At 42.6% G+C, this 16,809-nt stretch overlaps 1 protein-coding gene across 2 annotated transcripts in view; it reads left to right on the top strand.

Moving 5' to 3' along the window:
* Positions 1-16,809, top strand: part of megf8 (multiple EGF-like-domains 8) — a 64,127-nt gene that overhangs the window by 36,669 nt on the left and 10,649 nt on the right. For both annotated transcript variants that reach the window (XM_061674311.1, XM_061674312.1), the window contains exons 26-42: positions 70-202; positions 291-541; positions 1,053-1,163; positions 1,258-1,376; positions 3,541-3,763; positions 5,132-5,467; positions 5,714-5,849; positions 5,924-6,155; positions 6,784-6,910; positions 6,990-7,200; positions 8,358-8,572; positions 9,909-10,104; positions 10,183-10,351; positions 13,794-13,986; positions 14,069-14,239; positions 14,717-14,847; positions 16,212-16,344. In XM_061674311.1, coding sequence (XP_061530295.1) covers positions 70-202; positions 291-541; positions 1,053-1,163; positions 1,258-1,376; positions 3,541-3,763; positions 5,132-5,467; positions 5,714-5,849; positions 5,924-6,155; positions 6,784-6,910; positions 6,990-7,200; positions 8,358-8,572; positions 9,909-10,104; positions 10,183-10,351; positions 13,794-13,986; positions 14,069-14,239; positions 14,717-14,847; positions 16,212-16,344 — 3,087 coding nt within the window. The remainder of the gene's footprint in view (positions 1-69; positions 203-290; positions 542-1,052; positions 1,164-1,257; positions 1,377-3,540; positions 3,764-5,131; positions 5,468-5,713; positions 5,850-5,923; positions 6,156-6,783; positions 6,911-6,989; positions 7,201-8,357; positions 8,573-9,908; positions 10,105-10,182; positions 10,352-13,793; positions 13,987-14,068; positions 14,240-14,716; positions 14,848-16,211; positions 16,345-16,809) is intronic.

Genomic DNA, 16,809 nt, shown 5'->3' with positions numbered 1-16,809 from the left:
CACAAGATGTCCGCCTTAAGAAATATCTGATTCACATTAAATTAATAAATACAAGTATTTATTTTGCAGAGTTCATATGTGTATGTCTTTGACGGCCTTCCTCGTCTCCTGGGCAACGGTGTCGTACATTCGGACCACAACCTACTCGGGGCATTCTGCGGCACAACAAGGACACAGCCTATCACTGTGGAGGCAACATCAGGTATCCCGCATCACCATATGCTCATCATTTAAAAGCAGCTGAACAGATCACTTGACCCTCTCTGCTTCCCTCATCTCCCGCCCACCAGGTGTGATTTCCGTCTACTTTGAGGCCAACGTGTCATCGAACAAGCCCCAAGGCTTCAATGCGTCTTTCTGGGTGCGGCGGTGTCGCCACAGTTCTGACGAGGGTGACGACGGGTCGCACCCATGTCCTGGTGGCGCGCAGTGCCAGCGGGGGATTTGCCAGTGCCCTCCGGGATATGGAGGCCCCCACTGTGACCGGCCCGTGTGTCCCCACGACTGTGGCATTGCAGAGGGACGAGGAGCTTGTAATATAGTACGTGTGGTGACCATAATTTCCGATTCATTGCATTGAGTGGCGGCGGTCTCGTGGTTAGTTCTGAGTTCTGAGGTTATGGGTCTGAACATCCCGGCTTCAGGCTTCCAGTGTGCAGTTTGTATGTTCACCCAGTGCTTGCGTGGGTTTTTCTCTTAGTACTCTTGTCTTCCTCCCACATTACAGTCTTGTATAAACTACGCGGAAGTGATACTTGGGTAAAACGAAAAGTGTTGTAACAGAATTCTCCCTGAGAAAAAGTACCTGACATTTGATGGGCTTAATATCAGACAGTTTCTGTTATTAAATGTAGTTACGTGTTGGAAGTAAAAGTATTAAAGAAGAGTGTGGTTAGAATTATTGTTTTTAGTCATTTAGATTTTATTTTTAATTTGCATGCCTTTCTCTGGACAGGCAGAACTATTCCTGCGCTTTATATTCTGCGGTTCAGAGAAAATGCGATGGATGGATGCATTGAGTGGCAATGTCTTATTTTTACGTTTTTTCTCAGACCCTAGGAGTGTGCGTGTGTTCAGAGAACTGGGCCGGTTCTGACTGCGCTGTCCCGTGGGACTCCAACAGCCTGATTTGGGAGACACTGCTGGACACGCAACTGACAGTGGTACAACATAGCTACGACAACCCACAACCCCCCCCCCCCGGAAACTGCCGTGGAGCACTGGACATTGTGACACACTTTTTTTTTTTCTACACAGAACCAGGCTCACAGGTTCCTCCACAGGATGGGCCACTCTCTGGTGTCTGGACCTCATGGCAACCTTTGGATGTACGGAGGACTCTCACTTTCAGAGGGAATTCTGGGAAATATTTACAGGTAAGCAACAGTCACATCATCAATACTGTTGTGTATTAAGTAGCCTTGCAACGACTATTCAAATACTTGGAAATATTCCATTACAAAAAAGGTCGGAGCAAAGTCTCTGCCTCACTTCGCAAGCATAATTTTTTCCACACGGACTAATGTTGCTGCAGTCGCACCCGCCACTCCGAGTAGAAATAAGCTAGCGCAATGGCAACGAGACAGGAGGAGAGTCCAAGTCCTTGGCCAAATAGACACAATGTCCAAAGTTTTGGATCATTTCACACTTAACAAGAGAGTGCAAAAACATGTCTACAAACGCTACCACAGAAGGTAACGTATGGATGTTATTGAATTTAATATAGCCTACCATCGCTAGAACACTATATGTTAGAACGTATTCTAATGCCACTGCAAATGGTCAAAAATAGACACAGCCGCCGGTGCACTTTCAACCCCTTTATTGAACAAACTGTAAGAAAACAAAGATGTAATCAGGACATTCAGTCACGAGCTGCCGATGGCCACTATTTACACCGAGTATATCAAAATGCAAAACGGCTAACTGGTTAGCCAGTTAACAGCCAGCCAACTCTACACTCTCAATTGCTGAAACCCATGTCACTCACCAGGCCAGGCCCTGCCTTTTAAAGCCATTTAGAATCAAATTCACAGATACTACAGTAGAATGTTAGGATGGTGACTCCATGTGGACAAAAATAATACCTGCACCTCACATGTACATATCACTGGCGTTGGGCGGAAACCTATCTCCACATTTGGTCAATTTCATATTTTTGTAATGAATTTTTACTAATGGTCAGTGCCCAAGCAGCCTAAGATAATTTTACACTTTAGAGAATGTGAGTCCGAGGATGCACATGTCTGTAAATAATGAGTCCCAGCCCTGGAACAATTAGTCCCTGCAACTAATACAGTGGTGCCTTGAGATACAAGATTAATTCATTCTGTGACCATGCTCTTCTCTCAAAATATCTCTTAACACATTTCTCCTTAAAATGAATGGAAATGCAATGAATCTGTTCCAGTCCCCCAAAAGACAGTTTTTAATTTTTTTTTTAAAAAAAGACAGGTGGCAGTGTATTGTAAAATTAGTCATAAACTGTGTTGCCACAGTTAACTTGAAAAAATAACTTAGTTACTTTACTGATTACTTGAGCTTAAAAGTAACTTAGTTACTTTAATGATTACTTCATTTCAAAGGTAACTAAGTTAGAAAAAAGTAACTTTTTAGTTACTTTCAGAACTTTCAGGAACTTTTTTACTAAATGTAAAGAAGCACACCTTTCCCAGGACACTTCTCTAAAGACTCTTAACTGATAAATAGATGGATGGATGCTGTTTGTGGTCCATGAAGGCAACTGTGTGTGTGTGCGTGCATGTACGTAAACGTGAAAGTGAGTGACACGCACGCACAGACACGCACAAACACACACACACTACATTGCTCCCACCACAGTAATTTGATGCAAAGAGTGAGAAAATGCTCCCAGTGACAAGTTTAACCAGCTCTTTAACTAGAGAAGCACTTACTACGTGACGTCAGCCGTGCAGCGCGTTAAACCAGCTCACAGTCCGGACTCCAGATGAAGTTGAAAGTTCTCACATTTCATTGTAAATATTATTTAAGCTAAATATTGTAAGTCCTTCAGTGAGTCAGTCCTTACCCTCCATGACCGCACACTTTGGTATGAATAATTAACCCACAATACATTGCGCGTTTAACCCGCTAGTAAAACTGTATTCTTAATGTGTAAATAAAAAAGGAACAACAATCAAATACACTTTTTTACTAAGGAAAATAACAAAAATAGTGTGGCAGAAGTGAAATCGTGCATTTCTTTGCACTTTTATGGTACTCCACCGTCACTGTGCATTGTCTAATAAACAATCACTTCCCAATTGCTTTCTTCTATTTGTTGAAAACATTTTCAACATTTTGGTTAAATGCTTCTGCACAGCAGGACTGCTCTTTGTTCGAATCGCCAGTTACAAATTAGTACTTGGTGAGAGACATTGATGAGGCAAAAGTAGTCTTGTTTCTTTCTTTGGGGTAAAATAATGAGGCTATGAGGTGCTGCATTTATTTATTCCAGTGGTGGAAATACACTAAATTGTCCATAGGTGTATGATAACAGCTTTCTACGTCTTGTTTTAGATATTCCGTGTTGGACCGCCGTTGGACTCAAATGTTGACAAGTTCGCCAGATGAGGGTTCTACCCCGCCCGCTCGCTATCACCACGCCGCTGCCCTGCTGAACAGCCACGAAATGGGAACCAGTCATAGCTGCATGCTGGTGGTGGGCGGAGTCACTCAGCACTCTGTTGCCATGGACGCTTGGAGTCTTAACCTCAGCAGTTTGGTCTGGAGAGAGCACAAGGTCGAGAAACGGGCATTTTGTGTAGACTCTGCAATATTTGGACCTCAAATTGATTACACTTCCCTTGAACTGCAATGATTAATATACAACTTTAATTAATATTAATTAATATTAATATTAATTAAATTAATATTATCAAATTAATCGATGATTTTTTTATAATCGATTAATCGTTTAGAGACCTGGTTTAATTTAACATTGTCCAAATCATCAGAAATTCAGCCTAAGCCAACATTAAATATTAATAATTATATTATTATAAGGCGGCACGGTGGGCGACTGGTTAGAGCGTCAGCCTCACAGTTCTGAGGACCAGGGTTCAATCCCCGGTCCCGCCTGTGTGGAGTTTGCATGTTCTCCCCGTGCCTGCGTGGGTTTTCTCCGGGCACTCCGGTTTCCTCCCACATCCCAAAAACACGCATTAATTGGAGACACTAAATTGCCCGTCGGTGTGAATGTGAGTGTGAATGGTTGTTTGTTTGTATGTGCCCTGCGATTGGCTGGCAACCAGTTCAGAGTGTACCCCGCCTCCTGCCCGATGACAGCTGGGATAGTCTCCAGCACGCTCGCGACCCTAGTGAGGAGAAGCGGCTCAGAAAATGGATGGATGGATATTATTATAATTGGCGGCACAGTGACCCGACTGGTGAGAGCGTCAGCCTCACAGTTCTGAGGACCCGGGTTCAATCCCCGGCCCCGCCTGTGTGGAGTTTGCATGTTCTCCCCGTGCCTGGGTGGGTTTTCTCCGGGCACTCTGGTTTTCTCCCACATCCCAAAAACATGCATGGTAGGTTAATTGAAGACTCTAAATTGCCCGTAGGTGTGAATGTGAGTGTGAATGGTTGTTAATTTCTATGTGCCCTGCGATTGGCTGGCGACCAGTTCAGGGTGTACCCCGCCTCCTGCCCGATGATAGCTGGGATTGGCTCCAGCACTCCCACGACCCTTGTGAGGATGAGCGGCTCAGGAAAAGGATGGATGGATGGATTATTATAATAATAAAGTAATAAATATAAGTCATTATATTTATACTGATTGTCTTTGTGTTTCATCAAAAAAAAAATACACTTGAAACCATCTGCTTTTACTTTGGAAAACAATTATTAACATTTTTACAGATTTTCTGATGGATGTTACGGACCAAACCAGTGACTGAATCATAATCAATTTATGTTTGTGGATTTTCTGCACTGTTAATTTCAAATTATGTCCTGTTTTTGAATGGTGAAATTAAATAGAAAAAGTTATTGTTTTAATCTGATTAGTCGAAAAAATAATCAACAGATTTATCGACTATTTAAATATTTGTTAGTTGTAGCCCTATATTTCCCCCCAACCCTAACCCCCAACCTTTATCCATCATTACAGAGCTCAGTGCTGCCCCCAGTGGCGGGCCACACGCTGACAGTGCGTCGGGACAACTCAGTGCTCTTGATTGGGGGTTACTCCCCAGAGAACGGCTTCAACCACCACTTTCTCGAGTTCAGCCCTCACACTGGAAATTGGACCGTCGTGGCGCACACGGGAATGCCACCAACAGGCTTATACGGCCACTCGGCCGTTTACCACGAGCAGACTGACTCCGTATATGTGTTTGGAGGTTACCGTTTCCACGTGGAAGCTGTGGAGCCCTCGGGAGAGCTTTATAGCCTGTACTACCCGAACTTCACGTGGTCCCTCCTGGTACCCTCGCAGGGTAATAAGGTAATTAGATCTACCTTCCAAATGTCACAGTGTGAGCAATTTGTCCACAATTTAAAGTCAAACTGTCAAAATCGTCTCGCTCGCAGGCGGATTTTCAGAAAGAGAGAGAGATAATTAAAGGTGTATTTGGTTGTTTTATTTCACAATTATTAGGTGGTCAGGCTCCCCACAGCGGCAACTATTTTTGCACAAGCCTTTAAAAAGTCACTCATCCATTTCTGCTATTTCACTGAATTTGTTTTGCAGCCCCTCTCCCGTTTTTTCCATGCTGCAGCCCTGATGAAAGACACTATGGTAATCGTCGGGGGAAGGACAGAATCGGAGGATTATAGTGACTCTGTGTCCTTGTACCAAATCAACTGTAACACCTGGATCCAGCCGGGTAATCCATCTCGTCCCTCTGTGTCTTCCTTATTATTTATTTGTTTGTCCTAACATCATATCTCTGTTGGCCAGACTCTGCCATCGGCGATCCGGTCAATCGCTCGGTGTCTCTCGCCATGACAAGCTGGGGCGGCAGCCTCTTCTTGTCGGGGGGCTTCAACGGGGTTACGTTGGGTCGTCTTCTGAACCTAACGATGCCAGCTGACCCATGTGCCGTGATGGCCACGCCGGAAACCTGTAACACCACCACCGGCAGCTGCATTTGGTGCCGAGGGGCCTGCACATCTTCCGATAGTGCTGAACGGTAACAGATTAGCGCTGTTTTAATGTTGAGATTATTTACATCTACAGTGGGTAAAGTATGGCCTGCTCTGTTCTATAATCCGGCCCACCAAGCATTTCCATTATCAAGAGTCCTCTAATATTTTTTGCAATTAAGCATATTTGTTTTTTAATTTTTTCATTTTCCCTAAAATTAATTAATTAAAAAGCATTTTTATTTATTTTTATTTTATTGTATGTGTGATTTATTGTAAAGAAAAAAAATCTAAAAATCTAAAATCTTAGTAAAATAAAAACATATATAATGAAATATACTAACTAATAATAATTCCATAAATTATGCATAATTTAAAACATATACCCTGAAATAGTATTGTATTATTAAAATGTTAAACCTTTTTTTAACCTCATCTAAAAATGACCTGGTGGATCTGTTTGTTTTGAAAATCAATTGTGGCCATCCGGGTTCATAAAGTGTGATCTCAAATTTTTGCTCACAAGTCAAAGCAAATAATTGGCCACACGATGGCTCGTTTCTAAAAAAAAAAAAAAAAGTCGCAAGACGGGTCACTCATATTTTAAGGCACCACTGTGTTGTTAATCTTTGTCTTATGTACAAATAGATTAATTCCCTTCACCATTTCTAATAGAATGGGATGTTTCACTGGCCAGTCGCCCTGTTCGCCAACCCCTCGCCAGCCAGATCAGTGCCGTAGACTTAAGACCTGCAGCGAATGCCTCGCCCGACATCCCAAGACATTCTCCGGTCCATCGCAGGTTGTTCCCACCGATTAGCATAAATCCAATTGACACGACTCCTCTGTGTTAAATCTTTGTTTATCTTTTTGTTTTCCAGCCTGCTTTCCAGTGCAAGTGGTGCACCAACTGCCCCGAGGGGGCTTGCATCAGCAGCTCGGTGAGCTGCATGTCTGAACACGACTGTCGCATCAACCAGCGTGAGATCTTCCTCTCCAGCAACTGCACGGAAACCAGCTGCGAGGCGTCCGACTGCCCCAAGTGTACGGCATCTGGCAAATGCATGTGGACCCGCCAGTTCAAACGCACAGGTAATAGTCTCTTTTTCCTTCACAAAAATCCAATTTACAATTTTATTATATTTCGCATATGTCACTTATAGAAAAAGAGCAGGACTAATTGTTCAAAACGTTTTGCTTTTTGTTTTCATCCCATTACTTTATTTCTCCTGATACAATGAACTGTAAAAACGTTTTCTAGTGTTAAGGTGGATCAACTTCCACAGAAATATATTTTTTTTGTTCAGTTTGTTTTTACAGATAATGTGAAAATAAGGGCTTTGTTTTGTCGGACAAGTATGTAAACAAGATTCTTAAGAAATTCACATTTTAAATAGTTTAATATCAATCGCATGGCTTCGTTGGTCTGTTGTCACAGAACAACAATGCACCCCCCTCCAGCCTTCTGTCTTTTCACAGGCGGCATGGCGCAGAAGATAAACACCGGGAGGGTCTCCAATTCCTATCCTCGCCCGAGTGCATGTCGTCGGTGTGTCCCTGAGCAAGACACTTAACCCACAATGCCTATGAATGAATATGGTTGATGTTTGCGGGTCATAGGCGCATAATGGCAGGCACGCTTCCAGACTGCCCCAGGGAAGATGCGGCGACACAAGTAGTTTACCACCGCCAGGGTGTGACTAATGAGTGAATGAATAATGCATGACATTGTAGAGTATCTTTGAGTGCCTAGAAAGGTCCGATATAAGTGTATTGCATTATTATTCTTATTCACAATTGTACAGATGAGACACAGAGATCTCATCAAAATATTTGCGGCTTGGAAGCACATACCTCAGTTCAAAAGCTTTCTACTTAAAATCAATGCTTTTGCAGATAAATGGCCACCATTTCTTTGGCAAAGCTTTAGTGCGATTGACTCTGTGATTGCCTTCCACCGAGCTTTTTTATTGTCATCCACAAAACAATGAAAATGATTCTACTCATCTATTTCTTAGCAGGAACTAAACGCTTGTTGTTTTTTTTTGTTGAAAAATTGCTTCTAGAGGTGTAGGGAAAGTCCATGATTTGTCAACACACTGTGATTTTGTAAACTCTCTTTTCGCAGCCATATTGTTAGTGAAAGACACAAACTCAACTGAATCAAACTAATTCTTTGCCCTAGCGTAATTATAATTGTGTTTGTGTATATCCGTTACAACAGCATTTATTTCTACTTTTTTCACCAGGCGAGACGCGGCGCATCCTGAGCGTGAGCCCCACCTACGACTGGACATGCTTCAGCTATGCCCTGGTCAACGTCTCGCCGATGCAGGTGGAATCCTCACCGCCGCTGCCATGCCCTCCGCCCTGCCACACCCTCCTCAACTGTAGCCTCTGTTTGAGTTCCAGAGGCTCTGACGGGGGCTGGCAACACTGTGTGTGGAGCATGGCCCTGCAGCAGGTAAGACAGACGCATTGAAAGTGTACTATGGGTGTCCTTCCATCCATTTTCCGTACCGTTTATCCTCACTAGGGTCGCGGGTTTGCTGGAACCTATCCCAGCTGACTCTGGGCGAGAGGCGGGGTACACCCTGAACTGGTTGCCAGCCAATCGCAGTGTACACATAGAGAAACAAACATTCGCACTTACATTCACACCTATGGGCAATTTAGAGTCTTATCGTAGTTAACCTACCATGCTTGTTTTTGGAATGTGGGAGGAAACCGGAGTAACTGGAGAAAACCAGGCAAGGGGAGAACATGCAAACTCCACATAGGGGAGGCCGGATTTGAACCCGGGTCCTCAGAACTGTGAGGCAGATGTGCTGACCAGTCGTCCACTGTTCCGCCGCACTATGGGTGTTTCTCTGTTAAAAAGTAAGACTAAAAGCTAAGCTTGTAAAATCCACTTTTTGTTGGCAAATTTAGTACCAGAAACCCCTTTTACATTGCTTGCAGAAGCTCCAATTTTTCCCCACTTTTTTACCCCAAGAACTGTTTTGTATAAACATCACTGAGATGGAATGAGTTGGATGAGGTCGACTCATCATTTTTCCACTTCAGGAGGTAATATCAGAAACCAGGGTTTACCAAAGTATACCATACAACATGTGAAACGAGACACCTCATAGAAGGTACTCCAAGCTTTTTGGATGCTTATTTCTCCCTGCCCTCCATCTTGCTTTTCTATGTAAACAGCAATTTTTCACATTTAGAAATTTTAACATATATATTATTACATTAGCCTCTAAAAGATAACATTTTCCATCTCACTGTTCTGTATGAACGGCACTGATACGGATTGAGGCGAACAAAGTCAACCTGGAAATTGTCTGCCTTCTGAGGTAGGAACCACTCTTACACTGCCTGCAGAAGCCAGCATTTCCCCACCTTTTGTTCCTCTATTTACCGCCCATTTCCAGTGTCGTTCTGCCTTAAACTGACACTGAATGTGGGGAAAACTCAAGCCGGCATCTTTCCACCTTCTGCGGTAGAATCAGAAACCACATTTACCCTGTAAAAGCTGACATTTCACCACCTTTTTTAAAATCTTTGCAGTTACTATCAGAGACAAAACAGAGGCAGGATGTCACTTTTGAGTAAGGGAATGCTGAAGTTTGACACTTACTTCTCCCATTCTGTTGAAAGCTGAACGCAATAGAGGGTCATCACTGTCTGCACTTTAGAAAAATGCAGCACCAAAATCCGGCCTTCTGTAGGTTCTGTTTAATAGGCAAAGGCAGATAAATAATTCTAATCTTTCTAATCTTTGCTCTTATCTGGTCCCCTTCCTGCAGTGCATGAGTCCGTCATTTGTGCCGCTGCGATGTGAAGCGGGCCAGTGCGGTCGTCTTCTCTCCGGCGACGACTCCTGCTCTCCCCAATGCTCCCAGCTCACCCAGTGCTCCCATTGCATCGCCAGGCCTCAGTGCGGCTGGTGTGCCACGCAGGGGGGAAATGGGGCGGGATACTGCCTTCAAGGGGGACTCGACGGTGAGAGGAGTTTGATTTTAGATGGCCTCTTCACAAATGTTTTAAGCCCAGGTTTTGACCACTTTATCCTCCTCACAGGAGTGAGTGAGGGCGTGTGTCCGCTAAGAAACAGCAGCTGGTCCTTCCTGCACTGTCCAGGGGAGGACGAGTGCGCTAACGGCCATCACCACTGCAACAGCACCCAGGACTGCCATGATCTTCCTCAAGGATACCACTGCACTTGTAAACAGGGATACATTCTCAGCAGGTGAGTACTCGGTCACCTTATTAAAAAGGCCAAGTGTGGCAATACAGTAGTACCTCTTAAAGTTGAACGCTACTGAGATCGTACAGTTAGGGATTACTTCAAAATGTTCTGGGGAAAAAAAGCATTAGTGTTGGCCATTGTTTGAATTTGAGCGATTCCGGTCCTAATTCCTCATTTCGATTCCAGTTCTAAACGATTGTCGATTTCGATTCTTTGAGGGGGCTGGGTCAAAAAAGTTAGCATGGTTTAAATAAAGGGTGTCCAAATTATGAAAATGCATTTTCTGAGCAGCCCACAGCACAAATTAAAATGAAGATTTGACTCAGGGTTCCTTGTAACCAGTATCAATATCAAACCTATGAACTAAAAGGCAGTGTGTGTTGAACTAACCCAATTGAATTAATATTCTTTAAGAATAGAATATTCATGTTTCAGCTAAAAGTTGAATACAGCACTGTTAAAATAGTTATTTCCAACTGTTTTAAATAATCTTTAGGTTTTAACTTGACTTCCTGTTTTAAGCTTGTAGCCTTTTATTTTAAAAGAATTTTGGCACGAAAAATAACTTCACACAACACTGGTGAATTTTTAAAAAGAAAGAAAACCTACATGGCAAGAAAAAGATTAAATGAATCAAACCAAATGCTATAAAACGTTGATTCCTTTAGCTATCCACCGATGAGGCACACGGTTAGTGTTTGTGATACTGTGAGACAACGTTTATGTGAATTATGTCCCAATTCATTGTGATGTAAAGTTGTTAGTTTGACATTTGGTGAAGTTTTAGCTCAATGTTAAGCTTTTTTTTTTCTGTCATCGGCTCTTATGTTGGTTTGAAGATGAAAATTAACGCTAAAAACCACCAGTGCAAAAATGCAACCCACTGTTAAACTTGTTAGCTGGCATATTTTATTGTTTCACACTCACCCAATTTGACTTCACTGAAGTTCTGCACAGTGTAGGCTGAGGGTCGGAGCGGGAGCGAGAATGCAGACGTCTACAGATTGTGAAAGCCTCCTTTGCACATTCTACAACCCCAATTCCAATGAAGTTGGGACGTTGTGTTAAACATAAATAAAAACAGAATACAATGATTTGCAAATCATCCATCCATCCATTTTCTGACCCGTTTCTCCTCACTAGGGTCGCGGGCGTGCAGGAGCCTATCCCAGCTGTCATCGGGCAGGAGGCGGGGTACACCCTGAACTGGTTGCCAGCCAATCGCAGGGCACATACAAACAAACAACCATTTACACTCACAGTCACACCTACGGGCAATTTAGAGTCTCCAATTAATGCATGATTTTGGGATGTGGGAGGAAGGGTTAGCAATGCTGATCAAACACCTGTTTGAAACATCCCACAGGTGAACAGGCTAATTGGGAACAGGTGGGTGCCATGATTGGGTATAAAAGGAAAGTCTCTGAATTGCTCAGTCATTCACAAGCGAAGATGGGGCGAGGTTCACCTCTTTGTGAACAAGTGCTTGAGAAAATAGTTGAAGAGTTTAAGGACAATGTTCCTCAACGTAAAATTGCAAGGAATTTAAGGAATTCATCATCTATGGTCCATAATATCATCAAAAGGTTCAGAGAATCTGGAGAAATCACTGCATGTAAGCGGCAAGGCCGAAAACCAACATTGAATGCCTGTGACCTTCGATCCCTCACTGCATCAAAAACCGACATCAATGTGTAAAGATATCACTACATGGGCTCAGGAACACTTCAGAAAACCAATGTCAGTAAATACAGTTCGGGGCTACATCCGTAAGTGCAACTTGAAACTCTACTATGTAAAGCAAAAGCCATTTATCAACAACACACAGAAACGCCATCGGGTTCTCTGGCCGCGAGCTCATCTAAGATGGACTGATGCAAAGTGGAAAAGTGTTCTGTGGTCCGACGGGTCCACATTTAAAATTCATTTTGGAAATTGTGGCCAAGTGTCCTCCGGGCCAAAGAGGAAAAGAACCATCCGGACTGTTATGGACGCAAAGTTCAAAAGCCAGCATCTGTGAACATAAGACAACGTCACGACTTAATTGGAATTGGGGTTGTAATCTTATTCCAAGTGTTGCTCTGAGTCGACTGGTCGTTTATTTTAACTAAGTTAAGACACTTCGGCGGCACAACCACATCCTCGTGCGCATTCTTCGTAGGTTTTCGACACTTTCTTATTCGGGATCGGCGGATTGTCGGCATTTAAACTGGGAAGCGAATTTTTTTAATTTGAACGATTCCGGGAGAACCGGAATTTTTGTCCTGGTTCCAATCGGTTCTCGATTCTCGATGTCCAACCCTACTCAGCATGTCCAGCGACACTTCAACTCAGCAAGTATCAAATGAGTAATTCCCGGCCTGTGTTTTGCTTTTTCTTTGCCTTTTTTTTTGCAAAATACCCTAATGATGCATGAATTACACTATTTCTTGTCCTGCTAAAATCAGACAATTTTTCAGGCCATGTAAAGTATTGGAACTGCAAGGTCAATTCCTTTGTTTTTGTTGTATACTGAAGATATTTAGGTTTCAGATCAAAAGATGAATATGAGACAAAAGTTCAGAATTCCAGCTTTTATTTCATGGCAATTACAACTAGATGTTTTAAACAACTCAGGACAGAGCACCTTTTGTTTGAAGCCACCCACTTTTCAAGTGAGCAAAAGTATTGGAACAGACTAGGTGAATAGCATTTACTGTAATTTCTAATAATGCACACCCATGTATAAAACGCACCCCTAAAGTTGACCTCAACATTCTGGAAAACCCTTCTACTTATGTATAATCCATTTTTTATAATGCATTTTTACAATGCATGATTTTGCTTCTACCCATATGATCAAAGCATGAAGTATTATCTGTATTTAGTTACTTTTTTCAAAGAATTATTCTGAAGTTAAGCACCTTATTTGAACACGTAATACTTGCTTTTTACTCACTTGCTCTTATTTTGAAATTCACAGCCCTACTTTTTTTTAGTAAAAGAGAAAACACACAGTTCTGCTCATATGTTTGATTACCCAGGCAGAATTTGTAAGATGGGTACAATTATTTAAAGAAAACATGAAGGACCAGGCAAAACAGGGTCCACCCATAAAGACCAAGAAACCATTTTTATTCCTTTATTCCATTCCAGCTTGCTCACAGACACATTTTCAGTAATAGGCACATAACAAACGATTGACTTGGTTGTTTAATTTCACACCTGATAGGTTGACAGGCACTCCAGAGACCCAACAGTGTTACTTTAGGTCTGTTGCACAAAAAAAAAAAAAAAAAGAAAAGAAAAAAGGCAGTTGTCGATATGCATCAAAATTCTGAATAGTGGCGCAGATAGACGGACGGTCTGGCTGATAATCGGTCTATCCCTAGTGTTTATTCAATATTCAATTGCATTTTCTTTTTTAATATTCAATTGCATTTTCCTTTTATCTCCTGCCTAGTGTGAGTGGTCAGTGTGAGCCGGTGTGCGCGCAGGGCTGTGTGAACGGGACGTGCGTTTCCCCTGGCATGTGCCGCTGTCACTTTGGCTTCGTGGGGGACAACTGCTCCTCCCAGTGCAGTTGCAATAAACATAGCAACTGCGACAGCGTTGCCAAACCTGACATTTGCCTCAAATGCCACAACAACACCATCGTAAGTGGACATGATTTGCCCAACACAGACTCCTTGGGTCTTTGACACTTTTTTCCCCACTGTCACCTTCCTGTGATTGCAGGGGAAGCATTGCGAGAAGTGCAAGCCGTTGTTCGTGGGCTCAGCCAAAGGCGGTGGCACCTGTCGGCCCTGTCGGGAGTTCTGCCGGGGGAACAGCGCTTTGTGTTTGTCCCGCGACGAGCACAAGAAAGCCCAGGAGAACCCGCGCCGCTTTCCCCTGGAGCCCAAGAGCGTGAGTAGCGAACCTCAATCCCAGAGGTGGGCGACTCGAGTCAGGCTTAAGTTGTCAATATTAGCGACGTACGACTTGCTTGGCTTTTGAAAGACTTTTTGACCTTGTATTCACGAGACTCACCTTAACTTAGATTTGAACTACTGAACTTACCAACTTACCAAGGCTCGTCTATTTACATTGGACATTGTTTGCAAGACGGTGTGTCATTTGTTCTGTTTTTGAACAAAAAGCTATGTTTTCTGCAGTGCATACAAATATGGCAACCCACTGGTATGCTGTGATGAGTCAACCTGTTTGTCATTTAGTGGAGACTCAGGGATTTTTGCCACAGTAACTTGGGACTTGCTTGATACTAAAAGGTGAAAATTTGAGAGTAACGTATGACTTGCACATATATGACGTACTCCCACCTCTGGTCACCGCCGCCTAGTTTCTTATTCCCCATTGGGTCTCAAAGGGCTGCCCTCTTAACAGATCCACAATTGGGTGTCCGAGGGTCCCACCGAGGAGAACGCAGTGTGTGTGAGCTGCCAAAACAACAGCGTTGGTGACAAGTGCGAGAGCTGCCTCAGTGGCTACTTCCTGCTGCAGGGAAAGTGCGAGAAGTGAGTGGCAGCCATTTCTATTGTGATTAACAGATGTTAAGCAAAGTGACTAACAATGCAGGAGTTCCTTGATTTACAAACTTTTCCAGGTTAAGAATGGAGTGCAAGGAACTAATTTGCGCAGCGGCGTGAGAATACGTGGCATTGCAGCACGCTCAGCTATTGCTGACTTACTATTTTATTTGATTGTTTTATATTCAGTTTTCATACAAATATTTATGTTAATTATGACTTTACTATTGCTTTAGTATTAGGTCAGTGATAGATTACGGCGATTTACATACAAATTGAAGTTGCGTGGCAGCCGCAAGAACGGAACTACATCCTAAACCGAGGACCCCTTATAAAGTCACTGGTACCATACATAAGTGCTCAAAAAACATAAGGTGCCACTGTTCAATAAGGGAACACATAGAAAACATTACTAAAAATGTCTCATCAGAATAAGGATTCAAGGAATTTATTTGTCATACCAACACACATTTACACATGATATGGCATGAAGTACGATACCCATTCCCAGATTAGTCCAAATAAGTCCCGAGACTTGTGAACTATAAATAGAGTAAAAAAAAAAAAAAATAGATAAGATCAAAACAAAGGATAAAGGACAAACATAAATTGTGACACAATGATGGTTGGCTCGCTATTTGGCAAGCAGTAACTTACTCGCATTTCTCGACTATGACAAATCGCTCTTTTTAAGGCTTTACAACCTAATTTAATACTACTTAATACATTTTAATTAATTAATTATTGGTGTATGACGCCCTTATGTGGGAGTGCTCTGGAGGAGCGGGGTGGTAGATAAATTTCCCATAGCTAACGTCATGTTGTACTTAGGACACCAAATCCCTGGTATGTCGCGTTATTTCAGTGATCCTTTTTAATGGGTTTTTACAGTGTACTTACTGTGATACCCACACACGTGGGAAAGGAGAGCCACAATCGCAGATGCACTTTTCAGCCATTTATTGAACGCCGGTCGATGAGTAAAACACAGTGAGTGCACTCACGCAGAAGCTGCCGTCGGCCACAGCCTACACACAGCCTCGCAGACGCCCATGCCTTCCCACCAGGCCCCACCTCTTAAAGGCAAATGCATATACACAGACATTATAAAACATACAGTATTTTCTATACATTTGATTCTTACAACTAAATTTGCAGTATGTCGATAAAGTGTTTTTAATTACCTATTGTGCGGGTGGGTCTGGAACATATCCCCCATGATAAATTGGGAGTCACTGTTGTCGAGTTTGAATCAAGAGCATCTCAACTGCCTCAAGACAAGATTGTGTTTTTGGTCCAAATGTTACAACTTTTCCAATAACAAACTAAAATAAGTTTCCTCCCAATTCCAGGTGTCAGTGTAATGGCCACGCAGACACTTGCAATGAGCACGACGGCACGGGTTGTCCATGCCAGAACAACACTGAGACCTCCTCCTGTCTCAGTAGCCCACAGAATGACCGTAAAGACTGTTACAGACAACAGGTACGTACTGGAATTTTTAAAATTATATCAAAAGAACTAATATCAAGTGAATTATTCCGTACCCTGTCTATCATAAAACCTTTTCTTAAATATACAGTCGATGGTTTGTCATTTTAACATTCCCAAATGAATAACTATGATCAAGAGAAGGTAAGCACTGTGTTGGGAAGATGGATCAGAAAAGGGTTTCTGTAGCAATACAATGCTCAAATTTTGCTTGACGGCTCCAGCTTGCCCATGACCCTAGTGAGAATAAGCGGTGCTGAAAATGGATAGATGGATGTTGGTATTTGTGTAGAGTAAACACTCATTTATTGGGTTTGTAGCATATATTGGTTTTAATGGAAAACCTAATTAATGTAAAGGGGATATGAGGACAAAATGGCATAAAACCTTGTGGATCAATCTTTTTCTGAAAGGGTTGCCACATTTATGTAGAATTAGTTCTCAATTGCAGAGGTCAAT

The sequence above is a fragment of the Phycodurus eques genome, chromosome 4 (assembly GCF_024500275.1).
Source record: "Phycodurus eques isolate BA_2022a chromosome 4, UOR_Pequ_1.1, whole genome shotgun sequence".
NCBI lineage: Eukaryota > Metazoa > Chordata > Actinopteri > Syngnathiformes > Syngnathidae > Phycodurus > Phycodurus eques.
Note: the sequence above shows the minus strand (reverse complement) of the source record. Positions and strands in the feature narration are given on the sequence as shown.